Here is a 21,533-nt window from a genome sequence, read left to right on the forward strand (position 1 = left end):
GAGGATACATAGGCCTGGGAAGACAAACAAGACTTAGCCGCCGTAACCTTCTCCATTCATCGTGTGACTGTGGATTACCGACTTGCCTGACCGCAGACGACGAAGAGTTGCCGTCCTCTACCATGCTCCGAGTCACGAGATGCTCAACACTCAACCGCCCCGCAGCGAAGCCGCCGTGGGAGCCGCTCTCTTACGACCAACTCGCCCCGCGGATTTGGCGGCGATCATGCCATGGCACGACGCAACCGCCGCCGCCGGTGAAGTGATAACGGAGAAATCACATCACGAAACAAATTCGTTTTACTCACGGCGGGGGTCCATTACAAGGATGGAAGCACACACGGCTCGAAGCTGCGACTCGGGAACAGAGGTTCACAGCCGACACCGAAGACACGGTTAAGATGGTGACAGGCACAAAGGAACAACCGGAAACAGTAAGTCGCATGAGAATGAAACCTACTGAGTCCACTGAGCCCACTGCTAGCTAAAGCCATCTCGTCCGGCTTTTGCAACACCCGCGGTCTCAAGACGACCGTGCCTAACGGAGGGGCAATTCATCTGCGGCCCCCTCCCAACTCTGTGGTCCCCGATCGATTGACCGACCGATCGAGCAGCCAATGAACGACGTGGCCAAGCAAGCCAGGCTCAGCAACGGAACGATATAACCCCCCCCCCCCCCCCCCCTCTCCTCCCGCTTGGCCTTACTGGCGGCCGTTCCAGTCGCTACTCCAGATGAAGGTGCGACAGCGAAACTCGGTTCCTTGTTCCTTGTCTCCCGAGGGGCCCAACGGGCGGGCGCACATGAAGAAGGACCTGCCTGCAAGGGCGTTAGTCAAGACGCATTTTGGGCGTTGAGGAACAAGAGAGCGGAAGACGAGGTACAGGGTTGGTGATACAGGGGGGCGGGCGGACAATGATGACTTGGAGACGGGGACACAAGTAAAGTAAGGGGTGGGAGGCAACACCGGCCGACAAGAGAGGAAAAGGGCATACCGCAATTGACGCCGGGTTTCTTAGTTACCAGCGTCTGGCATTCATCGCCGTGCTCGCACTTGGGGAGGACCCGCTTGCCGAGCAGCTTGGACCAGGACTCCTTCGCCTCGATAGGATCGAACACCCTCTCAGGAGAGAACTTTTCCGGTTTTGGGCTTTCCTCGACCGTGTTCTGGGTGTCGTTCTCAGTGGCGGGCGTGCTGCTTGGTTCGCCTGCCCCACGTCGTTGCTTGGAGGCCCGCCCCGCAGATGCTTTGTTCGGAGTGGGGGGGGTACCGGCGGTGCTGTCGCTCTCGGTGGTAGGCGTGGTGCCTGGTGTAGGTGTTTTGGGCTTGAAGAACCCTTTAAGGCTGCTTTGCGCGAAGCCCGGCGTTGACTTTGTCGAATTCTCTCTGCTGAGGGCCGGTTTACCCTTCTTTTGCGGCCGGTGTGGAGATATCGAGGATTCTGCTTGTCGTTTGGGTAGAGGTGGCTTCTGTGGAGTAGTGGTGGTGATTGTCGCCAGGTCTGTTGCCATCACTGCTGGCTGACTTGACGATTGCGCAATGGAAACAACGCTTTCTTTCCGGGACCCGTTACTATCCCCTCCATCGAGTGCAGTACCAGTGACACGAGGTGTATCCTGAGAGCCAGCCGTGGTGAGCTTGGAATCCACCTTTGCTGATGGTGTGGCTTTCTTGAAGAACATGTCCCGGATATTCCGTCGGCGGTCAAACTCGGGGATGAGCTTAGCGGATGCCGGAAGCAGGTCCTTTGGTGACCATTCTCGCTGGCGCTTGCCATCCTTGAACATGTCCACCGGGTTCATGACATCCTCTATGCAGATCTTGGTGCCACCGACGTTGACGGTGTCGTCAATCGTAGCGTATACGGGGCAGTGATCTGAGCCCAGCAAGCCTTCTTGGATGTTGGAGTCGATGAACCAATCCTTGATCTCGGGGCTGCACAGCACGTAGTCTATCCGGCTCCCAAAGTTGCCCGGCCGCGCATTCTTCCGAGTCTCCCAGCAGGTGTACATGCCGGCACGGGTAGGATGGAATTCCCTGCAAAGATCCCAAAGCACGGGCTCTTCCCGGCCTTCATCTCTCTCCCCAATGACACGCCCCCCGAACACGATCTGGTTGAAGAAGCGCCGGGAGGGTGTGGAGAAGAAATCGTCGAGCGTCATCTCCGCCTTCCGCAGGCGCTCTGCCAAACCGGCGGTATCTTGTTCGCAGCGGATGATGTTGAGGTCACCACAGAGGAAGACTTGTTTCCCCATGGCAACGAGGTTGCGGACCCTGACGTCGATAGCATCAATGTAGGCCTGGCGGAACTCGTCCCTCGTCTCGTCCCGGTTCGCAGGGCTGTATACCCCGATGAGAACGAAGGCAGGGAACTCCAGAACAACGCAGCGGCCTTCGGAATCGAGGGTTGGCTCGTCGACTGAGTCTGAAAGTTGCCCAGGAGCAGGGTACCCGCCAATCTGTTGGTCAACAGGGAGGTCTCGGAACTTGGTCGAGGAATTCGGGGGACAGAGTGTGCCAGTGATGCCTTCTTCTGCGCGGATAGGGCAGCACTTAGAAGAGCGCGTATATATGGCCACGCCGGAGTATCCTTCCCCGTGGGTTAGCAAAGTGTAGCAAGCATCGGGTCATCGAGCTTCGGCCAACCCTTTTTGTGCTTTGGAAGGCTGAAGAACACGTCCCAGCCGGGGACCAGAACCATGTCATCAGTGAGATCTTTTCTCTGGATTTTGGTCTCCTGCATCACCACGATATCTGCTTCTAGGGTGTCAAACATGGCCTACAAGGAGTCAGCTTGGTTTCAGCGCGTCGCAGGCATGATAGTGATACCTGGAAAGTGCGTTTCTCCCGCCAGGGTTGGTACCCAAAGGGATTTCTTATGCCGTTGACTACAAGAGAATTAACGATGAGAAGCTAGGTGGCAGTTCCTGAGGCGAAGATGTTTACCGTTCCATGTCGTGATTCGAAGCGGCATCTTCACTTCTGCCGCTTCAAACGAGGGTAAGTGTGATGCTGACGCTCCAGATTCGAGTTGACCGGCGAAAACACGTAAAGTTTAGTGAATAGGTTGAAGCATCCAGGATCCGCAGTTGGGTGGCAAGTCCAGCAAACCATGGGTGAAATGGTGTAGGATTGATTGGAGGCTTCAAACGATCAAAGGCGCGGTGAGGAACGAGATCTTGAAATCAAGGTGGAAATTGTGGCTTTACATTTGGGGATTTCATCGCCAACAATGGGGATTCCAGTTTCAAGGTAGGTTCGTTTTAAATTCGGTAATTCACATGAATGGGCAGCGCAACAAAACGATTTGTCTTTCAACTCGCCGTAATTCTCCCGGAGGTTCGCGAATTGAGATGGCAGGCGTCACGAACATCCTCCTTGCCGATCGCGAGGTCACCTGATCAGGATTCTTCCACTTTACCCAGATTATGTCATCACAGCCCACACACCCGAGGTCTGGCCGAAAATGAACTGATTGGGTTCGTTGGGGGTCTGACCTCACCCCAGCTTGGCCAAAAAGCGGGTCCGTTGCCTCATCCATCGCTTGCTTCACCTTGGAAGCTCCTCCCGCACGCAATTGACACACCACACCACCTCGAATCGAGTCGCCGACGACGCAACCGACCACAATGTTTGCGCAGCGCCAGATCGCTCGCGCTACCCAGCGCTTCACTGCGCAGGCCCGCGCCCAGGCGCAACGCCGCTTCGCCAGCACCGAGACCGAGAACGCCTTCGTCCGCGAACGCCGCCACGTCAAGGAGCACGCCGGTCCCACCACTGGTGCGAATCCCCGAAGGGTTTGTGTTGTCGATCGGTTAGAAGGCTAACAGTGGAGCAGAGCTCTGGCGCAAGATCTCCCTCTAGTATGCCACCCCAATCCCTTGCCTCCTCGCTGCGTGGTTTTCATAAACCTACGCTGCAACCCTCCGAACCCACGGCCTGTTCATCTCGCAAATACCTAGAAGAGGAGGATCAAACTGCTATGGAACTAGGAGGGCGAGATGGGAGGGGTTGGAATGGAGAAACGGAAGAGCAAGACACAAGCGGAGCTAACACAAGCACCCCCAACAGCGGCATCCCCCCCGCCCTCATCCTCGCCGGCGCGAACGCCTACATGCTCTGGAATGAGCATTGGGAGCATTGGTCGCACATGCCCCCTCTCGAGGAGCGCGTCGAGTACCCTTACCAGAACATCCGCACCAAGAACTTCCAATGGGGCGATGGTGACAAGGTACGTTTATTCCCCCCGCTTCCCTGCAGATTACGAAGCTAACCAGACCCGACAGACCCTCTTGTACGTATCTCTGCCAAAACCCCGTTACGCTGCTCCAGGATAAGGAGAGCCTGGTGAGGGAGCCGAGACTAGAATGTGACCCGCTAACCCTGACGCACAGCTGGAACGATTCGGTCAACTACCACAACAAGGACAAGACCACCTAAACGGCAAGACGTGGGGTAACCTGGTCGTCGTTGGGAGAGGATTTGAAGACAGTGGGGGTGTGAAGGTAGACGAGGTCGGGGAACGACAAACACGCAGACAGCCAACTGTACATGTTTCCTAGCGTTGAAGAATCAAGTCCTGGTGATCCGGGCCTCAATGACAAACCTGCCCCGCTGCCTGTACTATGCTCCGTTTGCATTTGACCTATTGACTCGGCTTGGAAACGACATTCTTGCAGACCCATAACTAGATCTAGAATCCGAAGGGGTCTGGCCCAACGGGCTGCGGCAGGGAAACACATCACTGACTCTCCGGTCGCTGAGATAGATTTGAACTGAGAAACTTAGATTGACAACCGCTATTCCCACCATGTCCCCAAGCTCAGCAAGAGCTACCGGCTTCCATGGTACACCTCCATAAAGTTCGAGTCAAACAGGAAGCGCAGCAAAAAGAGCAAAAGCTCACCGGTTAGGCCCCCTGAGGGAGGGAGCTGGCTACGAAACCCCGCTGGGGTTTGCATCGGGAAGGGGGCTAGCACCATTCTTTTTTCTGCCCGGGGGCGGCTCGAACCGGTGACCCCTCCTCGAGGAGAGATACACCAAGGGAAAGATTTCGCCCCGGGGCCTTGACCACCCACACTGACCGTTGTGCCATTTGCGGGCGGTCGGTGACATTTCGGAAGTCGAAACTTCTATAACCAGTCCGGGCCGTTGGTTTGTTTCTCCCTGGCATTTTCTAGCTACCCACCGGCAATTCTTTCCCGTTGCCAACCTTCAGTTCACATCACCCTTTCCTAGCTACCTCTTCATCCCGCAACCTCAAATACGTATCCGCACACTCATCTGCCCTGGCAAGATCTCCCTCCACCCTGTAAAGCGTCGCCTTCTTAGCCATCACCTCACATCTCCCAACCGCATCCTCCACCGCCTCATAGCACCGAAACGCCTCGTCCAGCGCCTCGTGCGCCACTATCACCACCCTGCCCCTCTCCTCCAACAACCCCCCACCGCGCCCCCGCTTCATCTCCCCCACCAACCCCGCCCTCGCATCACCCAGTAGGTTATACAGATTCCCCGCCGCGTAAGCGACGTCGGTCTCGAGACAGCGCGGGAGGACGGCGACGAGCAGGCGGTCGGCGGCGGCGAACTCGCCGAGCGCGTTGAGGATGTTGGCCAGGGCGCCGACGGCCTGCCAGAGCTGCCCGAGGAGCCGCGCCCGCCACGCCATGCTCGCCGCCCGCATCGCGAGCGTGAAGCCCTTCTCGGGCCGGCCGATGCGGTCGAACAGCTGGACTTTGATGAGCAGCAGCCGGATGCGCAGAGACGAGTCCCGGTCGCTTTCGCGGAGTTCGGAGATGAGCCGGTCGGCCTTGGTGAAGGCGGCGTCGAAGTCGTTGCGGCGGATGAGGGCCTCGATGTGAAGGGTGTCGATGATGAAGATTATATCAGATTCGATATCTTCGGAGGTGTTCTGGAGGAGCTGGGAGAGTAGGGCCTCGGCGGAGTCGAGGTTGTTGTGGTGAAGGTCTCGGCGCAGTTTGAGGAGGCCGCGGTAGAGGTGCCAGTATTGGTCGGGTTTCGCGGATCGGAGCGAGTTGGTGTCTATGCTCTCGAGTTTTGCGTATGCTTTCTCGTATTGCCCCTTTCCGGCAAGCATGCCCGCCATGCGGCAAGTGAGCTTCAGCTCGTCGTCAAATACGGAACTGTGAACATAGCAACGTAGGAAGACCTCGCACGTCATGTTCGACATGACCGTCATACCGAGCCTGTCCCACAAGGCAATCCCCATGGAGAGCTGGGGACCCATCATCGCCTTGACATTTTTCTCCACAATGACTTGGGAGCTTCGTACCATGCTCTCGACGGCAACCGAGATGCTCTCGCCATTTGATAGCCCCAGTTTGGCCTCACTCAACAGCGCCGAGCTCCAGAGTATCCACATGCCTGTCTCCTTAGCCTTTGCGCGGAGGAATGCCAACAACTCCTTGCCACTCCCGAGCATGCTGTTATCCTCGAGTTCCTTGACGAGGTTCGGGTGAGCTCTGCCGAAGTGGAAAAACCAGTTTAACGCAAAGTTGAGGCACGTAGTGTCCCGATTTTCCTTCGCAGTTGAAATGGCTTCGAGCATGGTCGCCACAGCCTCCTTGTGGCAGCCAAAATCTGACTGCACGATCCCCAAGTTTAGCAGCGCGTATTGATAAAACAACCGGTCCCGGTTCTGCATGGTGTAATCGAAATACCGGTGGAGCTGGTCGAAGGCCGCCGGGAACTCGCCCGACCGCCACGAGTCGGAGAAGCTACTCGTGGTAAGCCAAAATCCGATAAACCAGGGCATGCAGGACGAACTTGAGGTAATGTGACAAGCTTGGGACGACCCGGCTACTTTTTAGAAGTCTCTGAAACTGCTCTCTGATCTTTGGTGGTACTCTAGTTCCGTATTCTATCGCGGTTAGTTTGCCTGCTTCCACGGGTATGAAACGGGGAGCTTACTTTGCACCTGCTCGATCTGAAACTCTAGTAGACTCTCAATATCGTCGGTGCTGACTGGTAGTTCGGGATCTTGGCCGTCCATGAGCAGCATATTTCCGTAGGCCGCCACGGCGATGCCATCCGTCTGCCGCCCCCATTCATGCTCGCCTTCCAGGAGCACCGAGTCAAAACTGAGCCGGCTATGGTGAGGGTTTCGGCGTCTCCAGTACCCAGCCGTTGACTGACGGTACTTGACGAACATCTTCCAAAGTTCGGCCACATGGTCGAAGTGCAATCTTGTGTACTCGAGGTGCGATTTCCTGACAAAGACGCCAAAGGGAGAATTGCGCGTGAGCAAAACGCCGGACGGAGGCTCCTCGCCGCGAGCGGTCAGTTCACGCAGCTCGGTCTTGGTTCGCGCCAGGTGGCCCGGGAGCTGGTCGAAAAACTCGTGCAGCGTATGCAGCGAGTCGATCCCCCAGAGCTTCTCTAGAAACCTGTCCCACAGACTCCGTCCGGGTAGGCGGTCGACCGCAGCGAAAGGCGCCAGCAGTTCCTCAAAGTGCTGAACCGACACGACGAGTCGAATGGTGTTTTCCGCTTCCCTCCAACGCTCAGCGGGAGAGGCCGAGGCGCCCGTTAGGCTGCAGTCAAGCAGGTGGGATATGAGAAAATTGATAACCGGAGTGATGGCATCGTTGGGAACTGCCCCTTCAATGTATAGCTCGACAAGCGCTAGCAGGCCGATTTTGGACGGAGCGAGGTATCGCGACATGGTTTCATTGCTAGCGGCCCAAGCAGGGCGTGGTCCCTGCTCGGGACTTTAGACAATAAATACGTGCTCAACAAGTGGCGTGGGAAATGAACTGAGTGAGTGGCAGCGGGTTGCTCGATCGCGCACGCTGCTTGGTGGTTGAGGGACTCTTGGCAACGTAGAGGATTGTTTGGGCGAGCGTGGATACTCAAAGTTCTCGAACTCACATAACCAGCCTAGTTTCGTGATTGGGGAGGAAGGCGCCACGTGAAATTGTATGACCCTTGCGCAAAATCTCTTGTCGGTCGTACCCAACAACTCGGTAACCGCTTATGATGAGGTTCTGCGGCAGTCGCGATGCGCGTGTTAAGGTTGCCCAGCAGGGAGAGTGTGTGGGGTGGATCGCTGACCTGAGTCCATCCGTCATTCCCTATTTGAGAATTCGGTACCTTCCATTCAACTTCGTACCCCTTAAACTGTGCACGATTCTACAGATTGTATTTTCGGGAAGTATACGTTGTATTGACGGCACAAACGGGACGGACGAGTGGAATATGTTCTAAAATATTTCTAGCTCCTGCAACATCTGATCTGACTTCATATACGATGGGGTTCACCATAGCCAAATTCCCCATCCATTACCATCTGTCATCCTAATCCGACGCATCCTGCTCCAATATAGGTTAATCGGGCCTGATCTCCCGAGTTGACTAAAAAAACCGTAGGAAAGAGGTATCACAATATGCATAAGTAAAAGCGAGTGTCAATCCCAGTGCCCCTAGCACCCCGTCCCATTGCTGTATGCCTGAAGCGCCAATCTTCCCTCTCCCCCATGAAATGCAAAACAAAAAACCGCCATGATGCCAACCAATAATCGGTAAATTCTCTGAAGTGGAGTTTGATCAAGTTCACAACTGGGGCGCCGGTCATCGACCGCGGTCTTCCCCGGAACCTTCCCGTCTTGTTGAGAAGGACGAGCTCCCCCCGAAACGGCTTGCCAAGGTGCTGTACCAGACATCGTGGCGGTGTCCGCGCCAATCCTGTCTCACTGATTGGGTAAACGAAGGTCCTCGCTCGAGATCCTCAAGTTGGTTTGGAGAAGGGATCCTCTCCTGGAACATGTCGGAGGACTCCTCGGGGCTCTCGTAGCCGTCCTCATGAAACGGCTCGTACTGTGGCCCGGACGAGGTACCACGAGCAAGTGATCGAACAACGTCGTTTTTGCAAATCGGACATGTGCGGCGTCTGGTGGTGAGCCACGGTGTTCTGCGTCACGTCAGTATGCTCCTTGAATCGACAGCTTTATAAGGCGGCGGTGACTTACATGCACTCGGCGTGAAATTCATGTCCGCAGGGGAGACTCATGACCTTGCTCACGCCGTCGACATATTCCTCCAAACAGACAACGCACTCCACCTGTCTGCCCATGTGCTTTTTCCATTCGCTGGATATGCCACGTGAGTTCTTCTCGTGAGACGGGAGCCGTGAGGACTGCGTAGAGCTATCCGCGGCAAGGAGGTCTTCCGAATCGAGACCACTCGGGGTAGCGCGAGGTCGTGGTCGTGACCCAGAAGGACCCTGTAGTAACGGCGTCGTGGGTGATGAGCTTGTAGGCGAGGGTACCCTTGGTGATGGGGCCGGCGAAGGGGCGACTGTCTGGTACGTTCGCACCGGGAGTCGATCTACCACAGACTTTGGGGCTCTCCACCTCCGCATCCGGATCTTTACCCGTAATATGAGTAAAGCATATACCACCGTTAGTGTTATCAAAGGGCTGACTACTAGGACTAGGAGAGTATCGAAGAAGGGGCTGGTATTGCCCGAGGGTAAAATGGTGACCCAAAGCCCTTCGCGAGCAACGTGGCCAGCAGGGGGCAGAATATCGGGAGGCGACATCGTGGCTGAAGAATCCCGAACCATGTCTGGTGTATCGACTTCTGTGCCCTCTGCGTTGTCGTCACCGCCGAAAATCTTCGACAGGAGTCCACCCCGCGGGTTAGAGGACGACTGTGACTTTCCGGACCCAGGAGTAGCCGAGTTTCCCACAGTTCCGGGCACGTACTCCCCGCTGCCTGGAGTGATACTTCCGCCTCTGGGCCCGTTGGCTTCCGCAGATGGGTTGTCGTCAGGCTTGTCAACCTGCTCAGTGGAAGTCTCAGAATTGCTCGACCGGCCATTGCCATTTGTCGAACCTTGGGCGTTGAACGCCTCGTTGCTCTCTGCGGTAGATCCAGCGAGGTCAGGGTCACGCCAGTCATGGACTCCGATTTGGAAACCATCACCAGATGACGTGGAAGGGCCATTGGCATCGGCCTTCCCTGCCTTGTCTGGGCTGGTCTTGATGAGCTTGTCGGGCTCATCATCCCAGTCATCAACAAGAACCCAGTCAAGGCGACCGCTTGTTGGTGGCCGACTCGTCTCAACAGAGGTGCCCTCGCCCCCTCCCCAATGAAATAGCCTGGAAAGCCAGCCTCTCTTTGCCACAATCGGCTTATCGGGCTTCGGCATGGTGTTTTTTCCAGCAGATACTGTCGCAGCCGAAGCTCTGGAAACATATCTCGCAGATAACGGCGCTTTCTTCACGTCGTTATTCCTCTCGGTGTTGGTAGAATGCTGTGCCTTTCCCAACGGGCTCATCTTCTCGCTCAGAACATCATTGTCGAAACTCCCAGATTGCATGAGGGATGAGAGCAAATGCGCGGTTGTCCGTGAGGTGAAAACCGAGGGGATCGTAACGTTATCCACATCGCCCCGGGCGAACATCTGAATCAAAGGCCCCCCCTTTTGATTATCCCCGACGATGAGGGCGATGGCACCCCGACGCTGAGCCCATTTGACCTTCTCGAGGAAGCCACAACCGCCTCGGCTCAGCAGCGCAACTTTGCCAGTGATCTCTGCGGTTTCCTGCATCGACTGGATGTCGGCGTGACTCGATCCCGACGTAGTCGGTTCCTTGCCATAAGGGCTTCTTGTCTGCTGAAGAGGTTGGTGGAGGTAGTCGTCTGTCCCATCATTTGTGGGCTTCGTTTGGGAATGGGGTCGCTTCTTTTGTACCGCATCTCCAACAGCGGGGTCTTTTCCCAGGTCGTTCATCTTGAGGTTTTTCACAGCGTGAGCAAGGGGGTGAGGCTTGGTGCTAGACGAGCCCCGCACGATGGCTTTTATGGCAAGCTTCGTCCTTCCATCTTCCCATCCCGGAATATCGCTGCAGCCAAGCTCGCCCTCCCCTTCGCCCTCTTGTAGCGTTTCGTCGGAGAAACCGCTCCCTATCCACAGCTGCCCCTTCAGCCCGTTGATACCCAGCGGAGGCCCAAAAGCAGCGGGCCGGGCCGCAAAATTGGTGCTGTTATCATCGGTGAGGGATATCGTGGCAGTTGGTGGGAAGAGAGAGAATGGCGCGGTGAACGAGAAGAGTGCTCGGAACGACGACTTTTGAGGTGGCGATGAATTTGTTACGATGCTAGGGCGGCGGATTGAGCTAATGGACCGACAGACAAGGAAGAGGGACGCGGCGAAGAAGAGGACGAGGATGGCGATCCGCGGAGGACGCATCGTAGGGTTGTCACGCGTTGTTCAATAGGAAGGTAATTCGAATATCGAGTTTCACGGAGATCGGTTTCGAAGAAGCGGGTTTGGTGGCACTGCTCGTAGAGTCAGGCCGCGTCGCGTCTAATCATTCGTGTAAACAGTCTAAAACCTTGGTAGGCCGTAGGGAGATGGTTGGAATGATTGGAAGCGAAGGTTCAGGAGGGAAATGGATGACGAGACATCCCCCAAGTGCTTGTGATAGCAACGGCAGGTGGGGCGGCATGCCCAGAACCACCTGCCTGGATTCCGCAGTGCCTGACCAGGAGTGACAACGCCCAACTGAAACGGATACTGTACAGATACCCGCTTTCTCTCAAGAACGCACGTGAGTGTGACCATAAAACAGGGTTTTGGTTGTATCGGTACATGCTCATCGTCACGAGGATCGACATGTGTTCCCCGCATTCTCTCGCCTGTCACAGTATAACCGCATAGTGTCAAATAGTATCTCGTACAGTATCCGTACTCAGGAACGGGTGGAACAACAAGCTTCGCCGCAAAACCCACTGGCATGATAGAAAAGTGCCCGCAATTACCAGGTCCAGGTACTAAAGTACACTGAAATAATAAAACTAGCAGTTAGGTTAACCATGAATCGTTCTTGTCCTGAAGGCGAGAGGATCGCAAAAGCCGGTTTCTCGGCAATCTTGAGCTCTCCCGTTAACCCTAACCCGGGTTCGAATGAGGAGCGGAGTGACGCTGTGTTTAATTTACCTTCGGCACCAGAGCGGCGATCGGGGGAATATCTGAAACTCGAGTATGTCGTGCTTGCAGTATTTATCCAACTGTTACATATGTACATACACAGTAGATCAATTGAGGGCGAGGACGGGTTTCAAGCCTTGTTTCCGGACAGGAAAATGGTCAGTTGCGCCAGGGTCTGGACGTTGTAAGGGGTGGAGCCGTGAAATGGAAGGGCTCAGGGTTTGGTGGCAGCTGGAGGTGCTGTCGTTTTGACTCATGCATTGACCCCTCCTTGCCCGGGAGAAATTCCTGCAAGCCGGAAGGGCCCCTCTTTAAGAGTCACCTCCCTGCCCCTCTTTGGGCCATTGACCCCTCCAAAAGCCCTGGATGTTGAGTTCGTTGCGGCGACTGGCTAGCCTGAGACGGGAATCGCTGCTCAAACTTCCCTCGGCCCTCATCCTGCCATCGAGTCGACACTACTCCCTGCAACGACCAGCAAGCATGGCTCCCGATACCCCCGCTGCCGATGCTCCGGCGCCCGACCCGGCCACGGCCAAGAAGAATGGTGAGCTCCGCACCCGTCTCCGATCACGCGCTGCCGACGCTAAATTTACCACCTCGCCCAGAACAAAAGGAGAAGGCCAAAGCTGATAAAGCGGCCAAGTTCGCGGCAAAGCAGGCCAAGCTGAAGCAGCAGCAACCCCAGCAGAAAGCTGCTACCCAAGCGGCCCCGAAGCCCCCCAAGGCTCAAGCCCCGTCCCTCCCTCCGTACCAAGACGAAACCCCGGCCGGCGAGAAGAAGGCCATCCAGTCTTTCGAGCACCCGCATTTCCAGGCATACAACCCCAAGGCAGTTGAGTCTGCTTGGTACCAATGGTGGGAGAAGAGCGGCTTCTTCCAGCCGCGACCCGCTCGGTCGCCCGACCACGGGAAGTTCGTCATCCCTCTCCCGCCCCCCAACGTGACCGGCGCACTCCACTGCGGTCATGCGTTGGCCAATTCACTCCAGGACACCCTGATTCGGTGGTATCGGATGAAGGGCTTTTCCACACTCTGGGTTCCCGGCTGTGACCATGCCGGTATATCTACACAGTCTGTGGTCGAGAAGATGCTCTGGAAGAAGGAGAAGAAGACGCGCCTGGAACTTGGCCGCGAGAACTTCACGAAGCTTGTTTGGGAGTGGAAGGGGGAATACCATGAGCGCATCAACAACGCCCAGAGGCTCATGGGTGGCTCGATGGACTGGACGCGCGAGGCTTTCACCATGAATGAGAATCTCAGTGCCGCTACCATGGAGACCTTTTGCCGGCTTCATGATGAGGGGTACATTTACAGATCAAGCCGCTTGGTCAATTGGTGTACACACTTGCAAACAGCCCTCAGCTCGTTGGAGGTGGAAAACAAGGACATCACCGGTCGCACCATGCTCGATGTTCCAGGCTACGACCGAAAGGTTGAGTTTGGTGTCCTCACCTTCTTCAAGTATCCGATTGACGGCACCGATCTCACGATTGAGGTTGCAACTACCCGTCCCGAAACCATGCTTGGCGATAGTGGGATTGCCGTTAGCCCGGGGGATACTCGCTACACGCATCTCGTTGGCAAATTTGCGCGCCATCCGTTCACAGACCGGTTAGTTGGATTCGCCGAGCCGAATTCTCGATTGTCTTGATTGCTCACAACCCGCAGCCTCCTCCCTATCGTTGAAGACACTTACGTGGACCCGGAATTCGGTACCGGAGCGGTCAAGTTGACCCCTGCTCACGACTTCAACGACTACAAGCTGGGTGAACGTCATAAGCTCGAGTTCATCAACATCCTGAATGAGGACGGTACTCTCAACGAGAATGCTGGCCCCATGTTCCAAGGTCAAAAGAGGTTCAATGCTCGGTACACTGTCGTCGAGGAACTGACTAAGCGCGGACTCTTTGTCAAGAAAGAGCCCAACGCCATGACTATCCCTCTGTGCGAGAAGACCAAGGATGTTATCGAACCATACATGACGCCTCAATGGTGGGTCCGCATGAACGAGATGGCAGATGCCGCCCTGAAGGTTGTCGAGGAAGGCAAGGTCAAGATCAGCCCCGAAAGTGCAAGGAAATCCTACGATAGATGGTTGGCCAACGTTAACGATTGGTGCATCTCTCGCCAGCTATGGTAAGTGATACACCATTTGCCCATGACAGGATGATTTTGCTGATGGTATTTGCCAGGTGGGGCCACCGCATCCCAGCCTACCGTGTCATCCTCGAGGAGGAGGAGGGTGAGCGTGAGACCGACAAATCCCCGTGGGTTGTCGGCAGGACGCCCGAGGAAGCTCAGGCGAAGGCCGCGGCCAAGTACGCGGGGAAGAAATACCGTCTGGAGCAGGACCCTGACTGCCTCGACACTTGGTTCAGCTCTGGCTTGTGGCCTATGTCTATCCTCGGATGGCCCAACACCGAAAGCAGCGACTTCAAGGAGTTCTTCCCGACCAGCATGTTGGAGACGGGCTGGGACATTCTGTTCTTTTGGGTCATTCGGATGATCATGCTCAGCCTCAAGCTGACGGGCAAGGTTCCCTTCACTGAGGTCTACTGCCACAGCCTTATCCGCGACTCTGAAGGCAGGAAGATGAGCAAGTCTCTGGGTAACGTCATCGACCCTCTCGACATCATCAACGGTATCGAGCTTGAGGAGCTCCACGCCAAGCTCCTCACGGGCAACCTCAAGGAGGATGAGGTTGAGCGCGCCACCAAATACCAGAAGACCGCATTCCCCGGCGGTATCCCCGAGTGCGGAGCGGACGCGCTCCGGATCACCCTGCTTTCTTACACCACTGGTGGCGGTGACATCAACTTCGATATCAAGGTGATGCACGCCTACCGCCGGTTCTGCAACAAGGTCTGGCAGGCCAGCAAGTATGTGCTAGGCAAATTACCCCAGGAGTTCGTTCCGGCTTCAAAACTTGACACCTCGGCTCTCTCCGTCCCGGAGCGCTGGATACTTCATCGGATGAACTCTGCCGTCAAGGGTATCAACGACGCACTTGAGGCGCGGCAATTCTCCACGGCCACAAAGCTTGCTTACCAATTCTTTTATGATGAGTTGTGTGATGTTTTCATCGAGAACAGCAAGGGCATTCTGAGCGATGGCACCCCAGAGCAGCAACAAAGCGTCCAGCAAACTCTGTATCGGACGCTGGATGTCGCGCTGCGCCTCCTGCACCCCTTCCTGCCCTACATTACGGAAGAATTGTGGCAGCGCCTCCCCCGCAACAAGGACGAGTCGGTGGCCTCCGTCATGTTGGCACCGTATCCCGAGCCCGACAGCACGTTGGAGTTTGTGTCGGACGCAGAAGACTACGAACTTGGCCTTCAGTGCGCCGGTGGTCTCCGCTCCTTGGCCGCCGACTACAATATCCGCGCGGATGGGTGCGGTTTCATCAAGGCGTCCACGGCAGCGAGCTTTGAGAAGGTCAGCGCGCAGCTCCAGGCCATCAAGACTCTTTCCGGAAAGGGCGTTTCTGAGGTCAGCGTTCTTGGTCCCGATACCGACGAGGCGTCGTCACCGAAGGGCTGTGCCGTTTATGTTGTCTCTGCCAACGTCGCGGTTCTCCTGCAAGTCAGCACACAGATCAAGGACATTGATGCGGAAATCAAGAAGATCAACACCAAGTTGCAGAAGACCAACATCTCCATCACAAAACAACAGGAGCTGATGGGGCGTGAGGGTTTTGAGAAAGTCAGCGATGTGGTCCTCACCGCTGAGAAGAAGAAGCTGGCCGATGCTCAGGCGGCGAAGGAGAACTACGAGAGGACGCTGGCGGAGTTCAGTAAGCTGAAGCTCTGATGTAGGAGGCGATAGATCCTTGAGTACTCTATAATGTCAAAGATTCCTCAAGTAGCTCTGGCTTCTTATCAGTACATGGAACGCATCGTTCGCCGTTATCAGCTCCCGCCCGTGATTAAAAACACTTGAACTACGCCGTCACTTGTGATTACTGTGCTATGAGAACTTGAGCTTGTAGGCTGCTGCTGTAACACCATATTCCAGAGCTCCTACAAACGCAAAGTATTTTTGGGTGCTGATGTTTGGAAACGTGAACGTAGTGGGAGCTGGGTTCAGTTTGTGTTTGTCCGGCACTGTGGGTCTGAAGCTCCCGACCTTGGTGCCTTCATATGCTGCAGTGGGCCAAGACTCAGGAATGTGGGGCCCGTCTTCAGGAGTGGGGTAAGCCACACCCATTGAGGCGCAAATGTGGCTCGAAGTTCCCGCAGCCCTAACCAAGGAAATCGCTTGGCCACACATTCCCAAAATTTCGCGATCCTTGACCCGCGAGAACCTGCACATCACAACGATTCGCTTGTCGACGACGACGCAGGTAAGTTTATAAGCCCTATACGGTTTCATCTGCCTTTCCGATACTAATTCCTTTGATTTACAGAGAAACCGCCAAAATGAGTACGTTGACACCTCCCCGTTGCGATCACCACTTTGCCTACCATGTCGAGCCCCGTTACCCTTTCCGCACCGACGACCCGATTGTTCGACGACACTTTCAGCTGTTCTTTCGCGACTACAATAATCACACCTTCTTTCGACTCGCCTGAACACGTCTCCATCGATATTTGCGCTTTTGGGTTGGGAGAGTCGCGCTGACAAGCAACTACAGCCAAGGGTACCTCCAGCTTCGGCAAGCGGTATGCTTATGCCCATACAAAAGTTCTGCTAGTTGGCCGTGGATGCTGACCGTTTTCTTAGCCACAACAAGACCCACGGTCTTTGCAGACGCTGCGGGTAAGTCGATACGAACTCTTGATCCGATGGGTGGAACGAAACGAGCCAGGCGTTTGGCAACGAGTTCGAAGCGACAGCACGATTATCCCGGCAAAGACTAACAACTTCGCCAGCCGCCGGTCGCTCCACAACCAGAAGAAGGTCTGCGCTGGGTGCGGCTACCCCGCCGCTAAGATCCGCAAGTGTATGTTTTCAGCAATCTGCTTTTGGCTCCCCCGAGTTTCTACGCAAGGGCAAACCGCTGACACGGATGGGCACATGATAGACAACTGGTCCGAGAAGGCGAAGCGCAGAAAGGTCACCGGTACCGGCCGGATGCGGTACCTCAGCACAGTCTCGAGGAAGTTCAAGAACGGCTTCCAGACCGGCGTCCCCAAGGGCGCCCAGGGCCCCACGGTTTCGGCTTCTTCATAATCGGTTCTCGATAGGCAGGGGAGTGGACAATGGGACGCATGATTTCGCGCGCGCGGGGCTCGGTTCAGTGGTCAATGCATCGAGCATGAAAACGGCGTAACGTTTGGGATCAATAACACAGCTTCTTTTTCTGGCCAAGTTTCTTGTGCAGGGGCAAAAGAAGAGGGGATCGCTGAAGGCGCAAGCACAACCGGCAGACCGGCAAACCAGCCGGTCCAGACCAGCCCCAGTCTGCAGCAAGCTAGCGGCGAGGGAAGGAGATGTGACTCTCAAAAATGAGGGGTATCGTCTATACTACTGCCCTCGTTCGAATACTCTAACCCCGCCGTCGCCTCCCACATGGTACAAATACTCGTGGTCCTTTGTGCGGGCTCCCCGATGCGTAATTCTGATAACACCACTCACGTCCTTGGCGGCGCCCGTGTCCAGTAGCCTCAGACTGATAACCATGTCCGCCTCGTGTGCCAGGTTCAGCGCAAACCAGGCATGCTGCTTCTCCAGCGTCGTCTCCTGCTCCTTGATGAGCGGGTCGTCGGCGGCCAACGTGACGATGGCAGCGTGTGTTTTCTAAAGTGATGTCAGCGCTCGCTCACGTCAAAATTGCCGCGTTGTAAAACAAATAGAAAAAGTGAAAAGAAAGAGACTCACCTCTCGCAACTCCATCAACATCTCCTTCATCGCAATAGCCGTCCCCGACGCCTCCCCAACACCCTGCTGGCCCTGACCCATCCCCAAACCCGGATCCAACGCAGCCAGCACAAAATCCAACCCATCCATCACCACCACCACCCTCCTCTCCCTCCTCCCCTCCCCATCCCCAGCCACCACAGTCGAGGAAGACCGCCTCAACCGCTCCACCTCCCCCAACACAACCCTTCCAATCTCCCCCGGCTCCGCGCTCGCCAGCCCCCTCTCCCACCCCTGCCCTGCAGCCCTCTGCTGCTGCTGTTGTTGTTGTGGCGGCGGTGCCGTCGATGCAAACAACCCCGCGCCCAGCCCATCCACAAACCCGAACCGGCCCCTACGTCCCGCCGCGTCCAGATCGATCCCCAAGCGGGAGAGGTTCTCCCGCCAGAAGGGCAGGTCGCGCAGGAAGCTTACTAGGAGCACGGCTGTCTCCGCACCGCCATCTTGCTGTTCTAGACTGGTGTCGGGGTCGCTGCTGTTGTTTTGGTGTGGGGTTTGGTATGATGGTTGTTGTTGTTGTTGGTGGTGTTGGTGTGAGGGGGTGGTAGGTTTGAGGAGGGCGTGCAGGTGGCGCAGGACGAGCCAGTTGGTGCTGGCGCCGAGGACGCTGGTGAGGGTGACGAGGGAGGATTCTGGTGGGAGGGAGAGGTGGGGTTCGAGGAGGTGGGGGATGCGAGATGTCATTGTTTTTGGGTTATGGTGTGAAATGTGATGTTATAGATCCATGAGGGTGTTTTGATGGGATTTATTTACTTCTGCGGGTTGCTCTGGGCTGAGGAGTGTGGTTGTGGTGGGGTAGCTTGAGCTGAGGTGGAAAAAGTATGGAGGGGTGGGTTCGGTTGTCAGGGTACAGCGATAGTGGGGGGGAACTGTATTTGAGCCCCTGAGCAACATATCAAGGTTGTTTCATGGCAACATGATCTGATGATCTCGAAATATATCATGTATTCCATTCCATATAATGATGCAGTATCCATATGTATCATGCCATGCTTCGTGAATCGTGGAGATCACCCATCCAAACCTGAAATCAAGTCTACCCAAGATGCCAACGAATGTGCCTGCTACCGATGCAATGCTAACCATGCAAAGAGTGAAAATGAAAATAAACGCCGTAAAATATCAGGGGTATCAGTCCAAAACCAGACTTGCCCAAAAGTGTACTTAGAAACGCTCCATGAAGTTCTTGCGCACCGTCCACATGCGCATCCGCTTGCCGTAGATGTACATGGGGATGGTGAAGAGTAACAAAATTAGCTGGATGATGCCGATCCAGATGTACACGGCCTTGGGACCGTCATCGGAAAGCCACCCAGTGACGAACAGGCTGAAAACCAGCCCGTGCAGCACGTTCTTGCTGAAGTTGAGTGTGACCAGGGCTTCGCCTGCGTACTGCCGGTAGCTGTCGACGCAGAACGTGATGCTTGTCGTCGAGCCCATGGTGCAGCCAAACGAGATGATTCCGAAGAAAGCCGTGGGCACCATCCAGTGGTTGTGGATCTGCGCGGACCAGCCAAAACCCATGAGGCCAATGACGGTGGTGATGGCGATGGGGATGGCCATGACCAACCTGTACTCGGGCTCGTACAGGCCGCCGTTCCGTCGCGCCATAGCCTTGACGATAACATCCGAAACCCTGCCCGCCACCGCGGAGCCGAGGATGCCACCAACGAAGGGGCTAATGTAAACGAGGCCCGTCTGGAGCGCGTTGAACTCGTAAACCCCCTCGCGGTAGATGACCGCCACGGATTCCGAGATGACAATGAGCCAGCCAACTGAGCAAGCATAGACGACCGAGGACCAGAGAACGGCAGGGTAGCTGAAAAGGATCAGCGGCCTGATGGCAGCCTTGTGCCATTTGTCTTTGTTCAAACGCCCGTTGTACGGCTTCAGCGACTGAGCAAATGAACGAGCAGGCTGGTCGCGCAGGGCGGCGGTGTAGGCCAACTGGCCCGTTGTTTGGTAGCTGTGGATGGATTGCGATTCGGTGTCGGCGTCGTTGTGTACGCCATGGTTAGCGCTGAGATGCATGGCGGGTGTCTCGGGCGTCCTGGGTGTCTTGGGTGTCTCGGGCACCTGCAGCTTGGCCGGGGAAGGCGGCCGCACGGCGATTACTGGGAAATACCCTGGATCCTCGGCGTTTGCGGTGTCCTCACCAGTCGTCTTCGGCTTGTCAGTCCCCGGTGCGTTGTCGGCGGCTTGCTCTGCTCCAGACCCGCTCGCGGAGGATTCACTCGACGTGTCGGCAAACTTCACCTTCTCCTCCGGAGCAAACGCAACGTGCTGGCCTTTGGCGCGCGTGCCCGGCGTGAGCGGCGTTGTCGGACCATGCTCGGGACGCTCGAATGATGGTCGCGCGGTTGGGACTGGTGTCGCATGCAGGATATCCGGCCTGGACGAGAGGCGTCGGAAGATACTCGGCCTCGACTTTGACTTCTTGAGCTTGCGGGGTTGGGGGGCACGGTCCCAGAAGGTCTCTGGGACGAAGAAGAACAGGAGGAGGCCGCAGAAGGCAACTACAATAGCGACGATCCTAGGTCATAATTAGAATTTGGCTGGCCGTCCGAGTTGGCGAGGGGAAACATACCAAAACACCCAACGCCATCCCATGCTCTGGATGATGCCGGCGCTGACCAGGGGAACAAGGTTCTTGCCGCCAAGCAACAAGAGGGTGTAGATTCCGATCCGGAAAGCGCGCTCGTGGAGGAAGAAGATCTCAGCGATGGTAGCCGACGGCAGGCATTCGACCGGGCTGACCGCGATGCCCTGGAAAATGCGGGCTACGACGAGCGAGGTGAAGTTGGGCGAGGCAGCGCACCAAATCGAGGTGGCCATGTAGAGAACAGCGCCGAAGAGGTAAACCGGCCTCTTGCCGTATAAAATGGCAGTGGGGGAGAAAATGATGGATCCAAGGCCCATGCCCAGCATGTAGAGGCCAGTGGTAAGCGAAACGTCGTGTACGTTGACACCGTACTCCTCGGCAACGTCTGTGAAGCCTGCCGCAAGCAAGGGGGTAGTGCCGCCGCCCACCATGCAGAAGAGACCCAACGATAGTAGGGCGATATCACGCCGCCACGCCGGCCAATTGAGTGGGTCGTTGACGGAATCCTCGGGTTGAGGATCTAGAATGATCTTGCCATCCGGAGTCTTCTTCTTCGGGGCTTCCTGCGGCTCCTCTGGCAGCTGGTTGATCACGCCACTGGGAATGGACGAGTGAGATGTCCTTGCCGGAGCATTACGTAGCCCAAGAGGTTCATTATGGTCAGAGGCTAGCAATAGCACGGAGCCTGTTCGAAGCAGTTAGCAACCAGTTGCCAAGATATTGGACACCTCGTCAGCGTCGGGGTTAGTGGCGTACCTGGGACTTCAATCGTCTCCTTGTCCTCTAGGATTCCCAGTGTCCACTTATTAGGCGAGCTGGCTTTCTCGCCAGAGCCCTGCTCTCCAGCGGACTTCCGGGAGAAAAGAGAACCCCATGGCCGCCGGGGCGGAGAGGTTTGTGCGTCCTGCGCCATGTCTCTTCGGGCGGAATGGTTGTGTGTCAATACCGCACTAGATTAGATCTTGTGGCGTAAACAAAGGTAGAGGAAATGTGAGAAAAGGTCAATGACCAAAGTGGGGAAGAGAAAATAGATATAAAGCGTTGGCCAGGCGGTGTGAGGCTGAGTCTTCTGGAGGAGGCTGATTCTAAATGCAGGATGACAACTAGACCATGTGTT

At 56.0% G+C, this 21,533-nt stretch overlaps 8 protein-coding genes across 8 annotated transcripts; 3 read left to right on the forward strand and 5 right to left on the reverse strand.

Annotated features, from left to right (window-relative positions):
• Positions 1–675: 675 nt before the first annotated feature.
• B0H64DRAFT_384397 (Endonuclease/exonuclease/phosphatase) lies at positions 676–3,350 on the reverse strand. Its single transcript, XM_062802997.1, has 5 exons — positions 2,946–3,350; positions 2,829–2,887; positions 2,646–2,778; positions 994–2,589; positions 676–817 (listed from the first exon to the last, which is right to left on the reverse strand). The coding sequence occupies exons 1-5, from the start codon at positions 2,971–2,973 to the stop codon at positions 702–704; spliced, it is 1,932 nt and encodes a 643-aa protein (XP_062661707.1). The 5' UTR covers positions 2,974–3,350; the 3' UTR covers positions 676–701.
• A 161-nt stretch (positions 3,351–3,511) lies between these two features.
• Positions 3,512–4,728, forward strand: B0H64DRAFT_384403 (cytochrome c oxidase, subunit VIa). Its single transcript, XM_062802998.1, has 5 exons — positions 3,512–3,779; positions 3,838–3,862; positions 4,071–4,230; positions 4,286–4,293; positions 4,394–4,728. Exons 1-5 carry the CDS (start codon positions 3,629–3,631, stop codon positions 4,437–4,439), a joined length of 390 nt encoding a protein of 129 aa, XP_062661708.1. The 5' UTR covers positions 3,512–3,628; the 3' UTR covers positions 4,440–4,728.
• A 495-nt stretch (positions 4,729–5,223) lies between these two features.
• B0H64DRAFT_318231 (anaphase-promoting complex subunit 5-domain-containing protein) lies at positions 5,224–7,683 on the reverse strand (the record flags this gene model as incomplete). The annotated part of the gene is made up of 3 exons (XM_062800379.1): positions 5,224–6,736; positions 6,786–6,879; positions 6,930–7,683. The coding sequence occupies 3 exons, from the start codon at positions 7,681–7,683 to the stop codon at positions 5,224–5,226; spliced, it is 2,361 nt and encodes a 786-aa protein (XP_062661709.1).
• A 516-nt stretch (positions 7,684–8,199) lies between these two features.
• B0H64DRAFT_384407 (uncharacterized protein) lies at positions 8,200–11,530 on the reverse strand. Its single transcript, XM_062802999.1, has 2 exons — positions 8,987–11,530; positions 8,200–8,928 (listed from the first exon to the last, which is right to left on the reverse strand). Exons 1-2 carry the CDS (start codon positions 11,212–11,214, stop codon positions 8,589–8,591), a joined length of 2,568 nt encoding a protein of 855 aa, XP_062661710.1. The 5' UTR covers positions 11,215–11,530; the 3' UTR covers positions 8,200–8,588.
• Positions 11,531–12,435: 905 nt separating this feature from the next.
• B0H64DRAFT_370725 (tRNA synthetases class I-domain-containing protein) lies at positions 12,436–15,765 on the forward strand (the record flags this gene model as incomplete). Its single annotated transcript, XM_062802101.1, has 4 exons — positions 12,436–12,499; positions 12,561–13,566; positions 13,624–14,091; positions 14,148–15,765. 4 exons carry the CDS (start codon positions 12,436–12,438, stop codon positions 15,763–15,765), a joined length of 3,156 nt encoding a protein of 1,051 aa, XP_062661711.1.
• Positions 15,766–16,241: 476 nt separating this feature from the next.
• B0H64DRAFT_384411 (ribosomal protein L37e-domain-containing protein) lies at positions 16,242–17,467 on the forward strand. Its single transcript, XM_062803000.1, has 6 exons — positions 16,242–16,297; positions 16,361–16,377; positions 16,589–16,616; positions 16,678–16,713; positions 16,827–16,897; positions 16,979–17,467. The coding sequence occupies exons 2-6, from the start codon at positions 16,374–16,376 to the stop codon at positions 17,125–17,127; spliced, it is 288 nt and encodes a 95-aa protein (XP_062661712.1). The 5' UTR covers positions 16,242–16,297; positions 16,361–16,373; the 3' UTR covers positions 17,128–17,467.
• Positions 17,422–18,590, reverse strand: B0H64DRAFT_429468 (uncharacterized protein; the record flags this gene model as incomplete). The annotated part of the gene is made up of 2 exons (XM_062805899.1): positions 17,776–18,590; positions 17,422–17,694 (listed from the first exon to the last, which is right to left on the reverse strand). The coding sequence occupies exons 1-2, from the start codon at positions 18,496–18,498 to the stop codon at positions 17,422–17,424; spliced, it is 996 nt and encodes a 331-aa protein (XP_062661713.1). The 5' UTR covers positions 18,499–18,590.
• Positions 18,591–18,978: 388 nt separating this feature from the next.
• Positions 18,979–21,329, reverse strand: B0H64DRAFT_318541 (major facilitator superfamily domain-containing protein; the record flags this gene model as incomplete). The annotated part of the gene is made up of 3 exons (XM_062800393.1): positions 18,979–20,347; positions 20,402–21,101; positions 21,173–21,329. 3 exons carry the CDS (start codon positions 21,327–21,329, stop codon positions 18,979–18,981), a joined length of 2,226 nt encoding a protein of 741 aa, XP_062661714.1.
• Between the last annotated feature and the right edge of the window lie 204 nt (positions 21,330–21,533).

This window comes from Chaetomium fimeti, assembly GCF_033439085.1.
Source record: "Chaetomium fimeti strain CBS 168.71 chromosome Unknown B0H64scaffold_2, whole genome shotgun sequence".
Taxonomy (NCBI): Eukaryota; Fungi; Ascomycota; class Sordariomycetes; order Sordariales; family Chaetomiaceae; genus Chaetomium; species Chaetomium fimeti.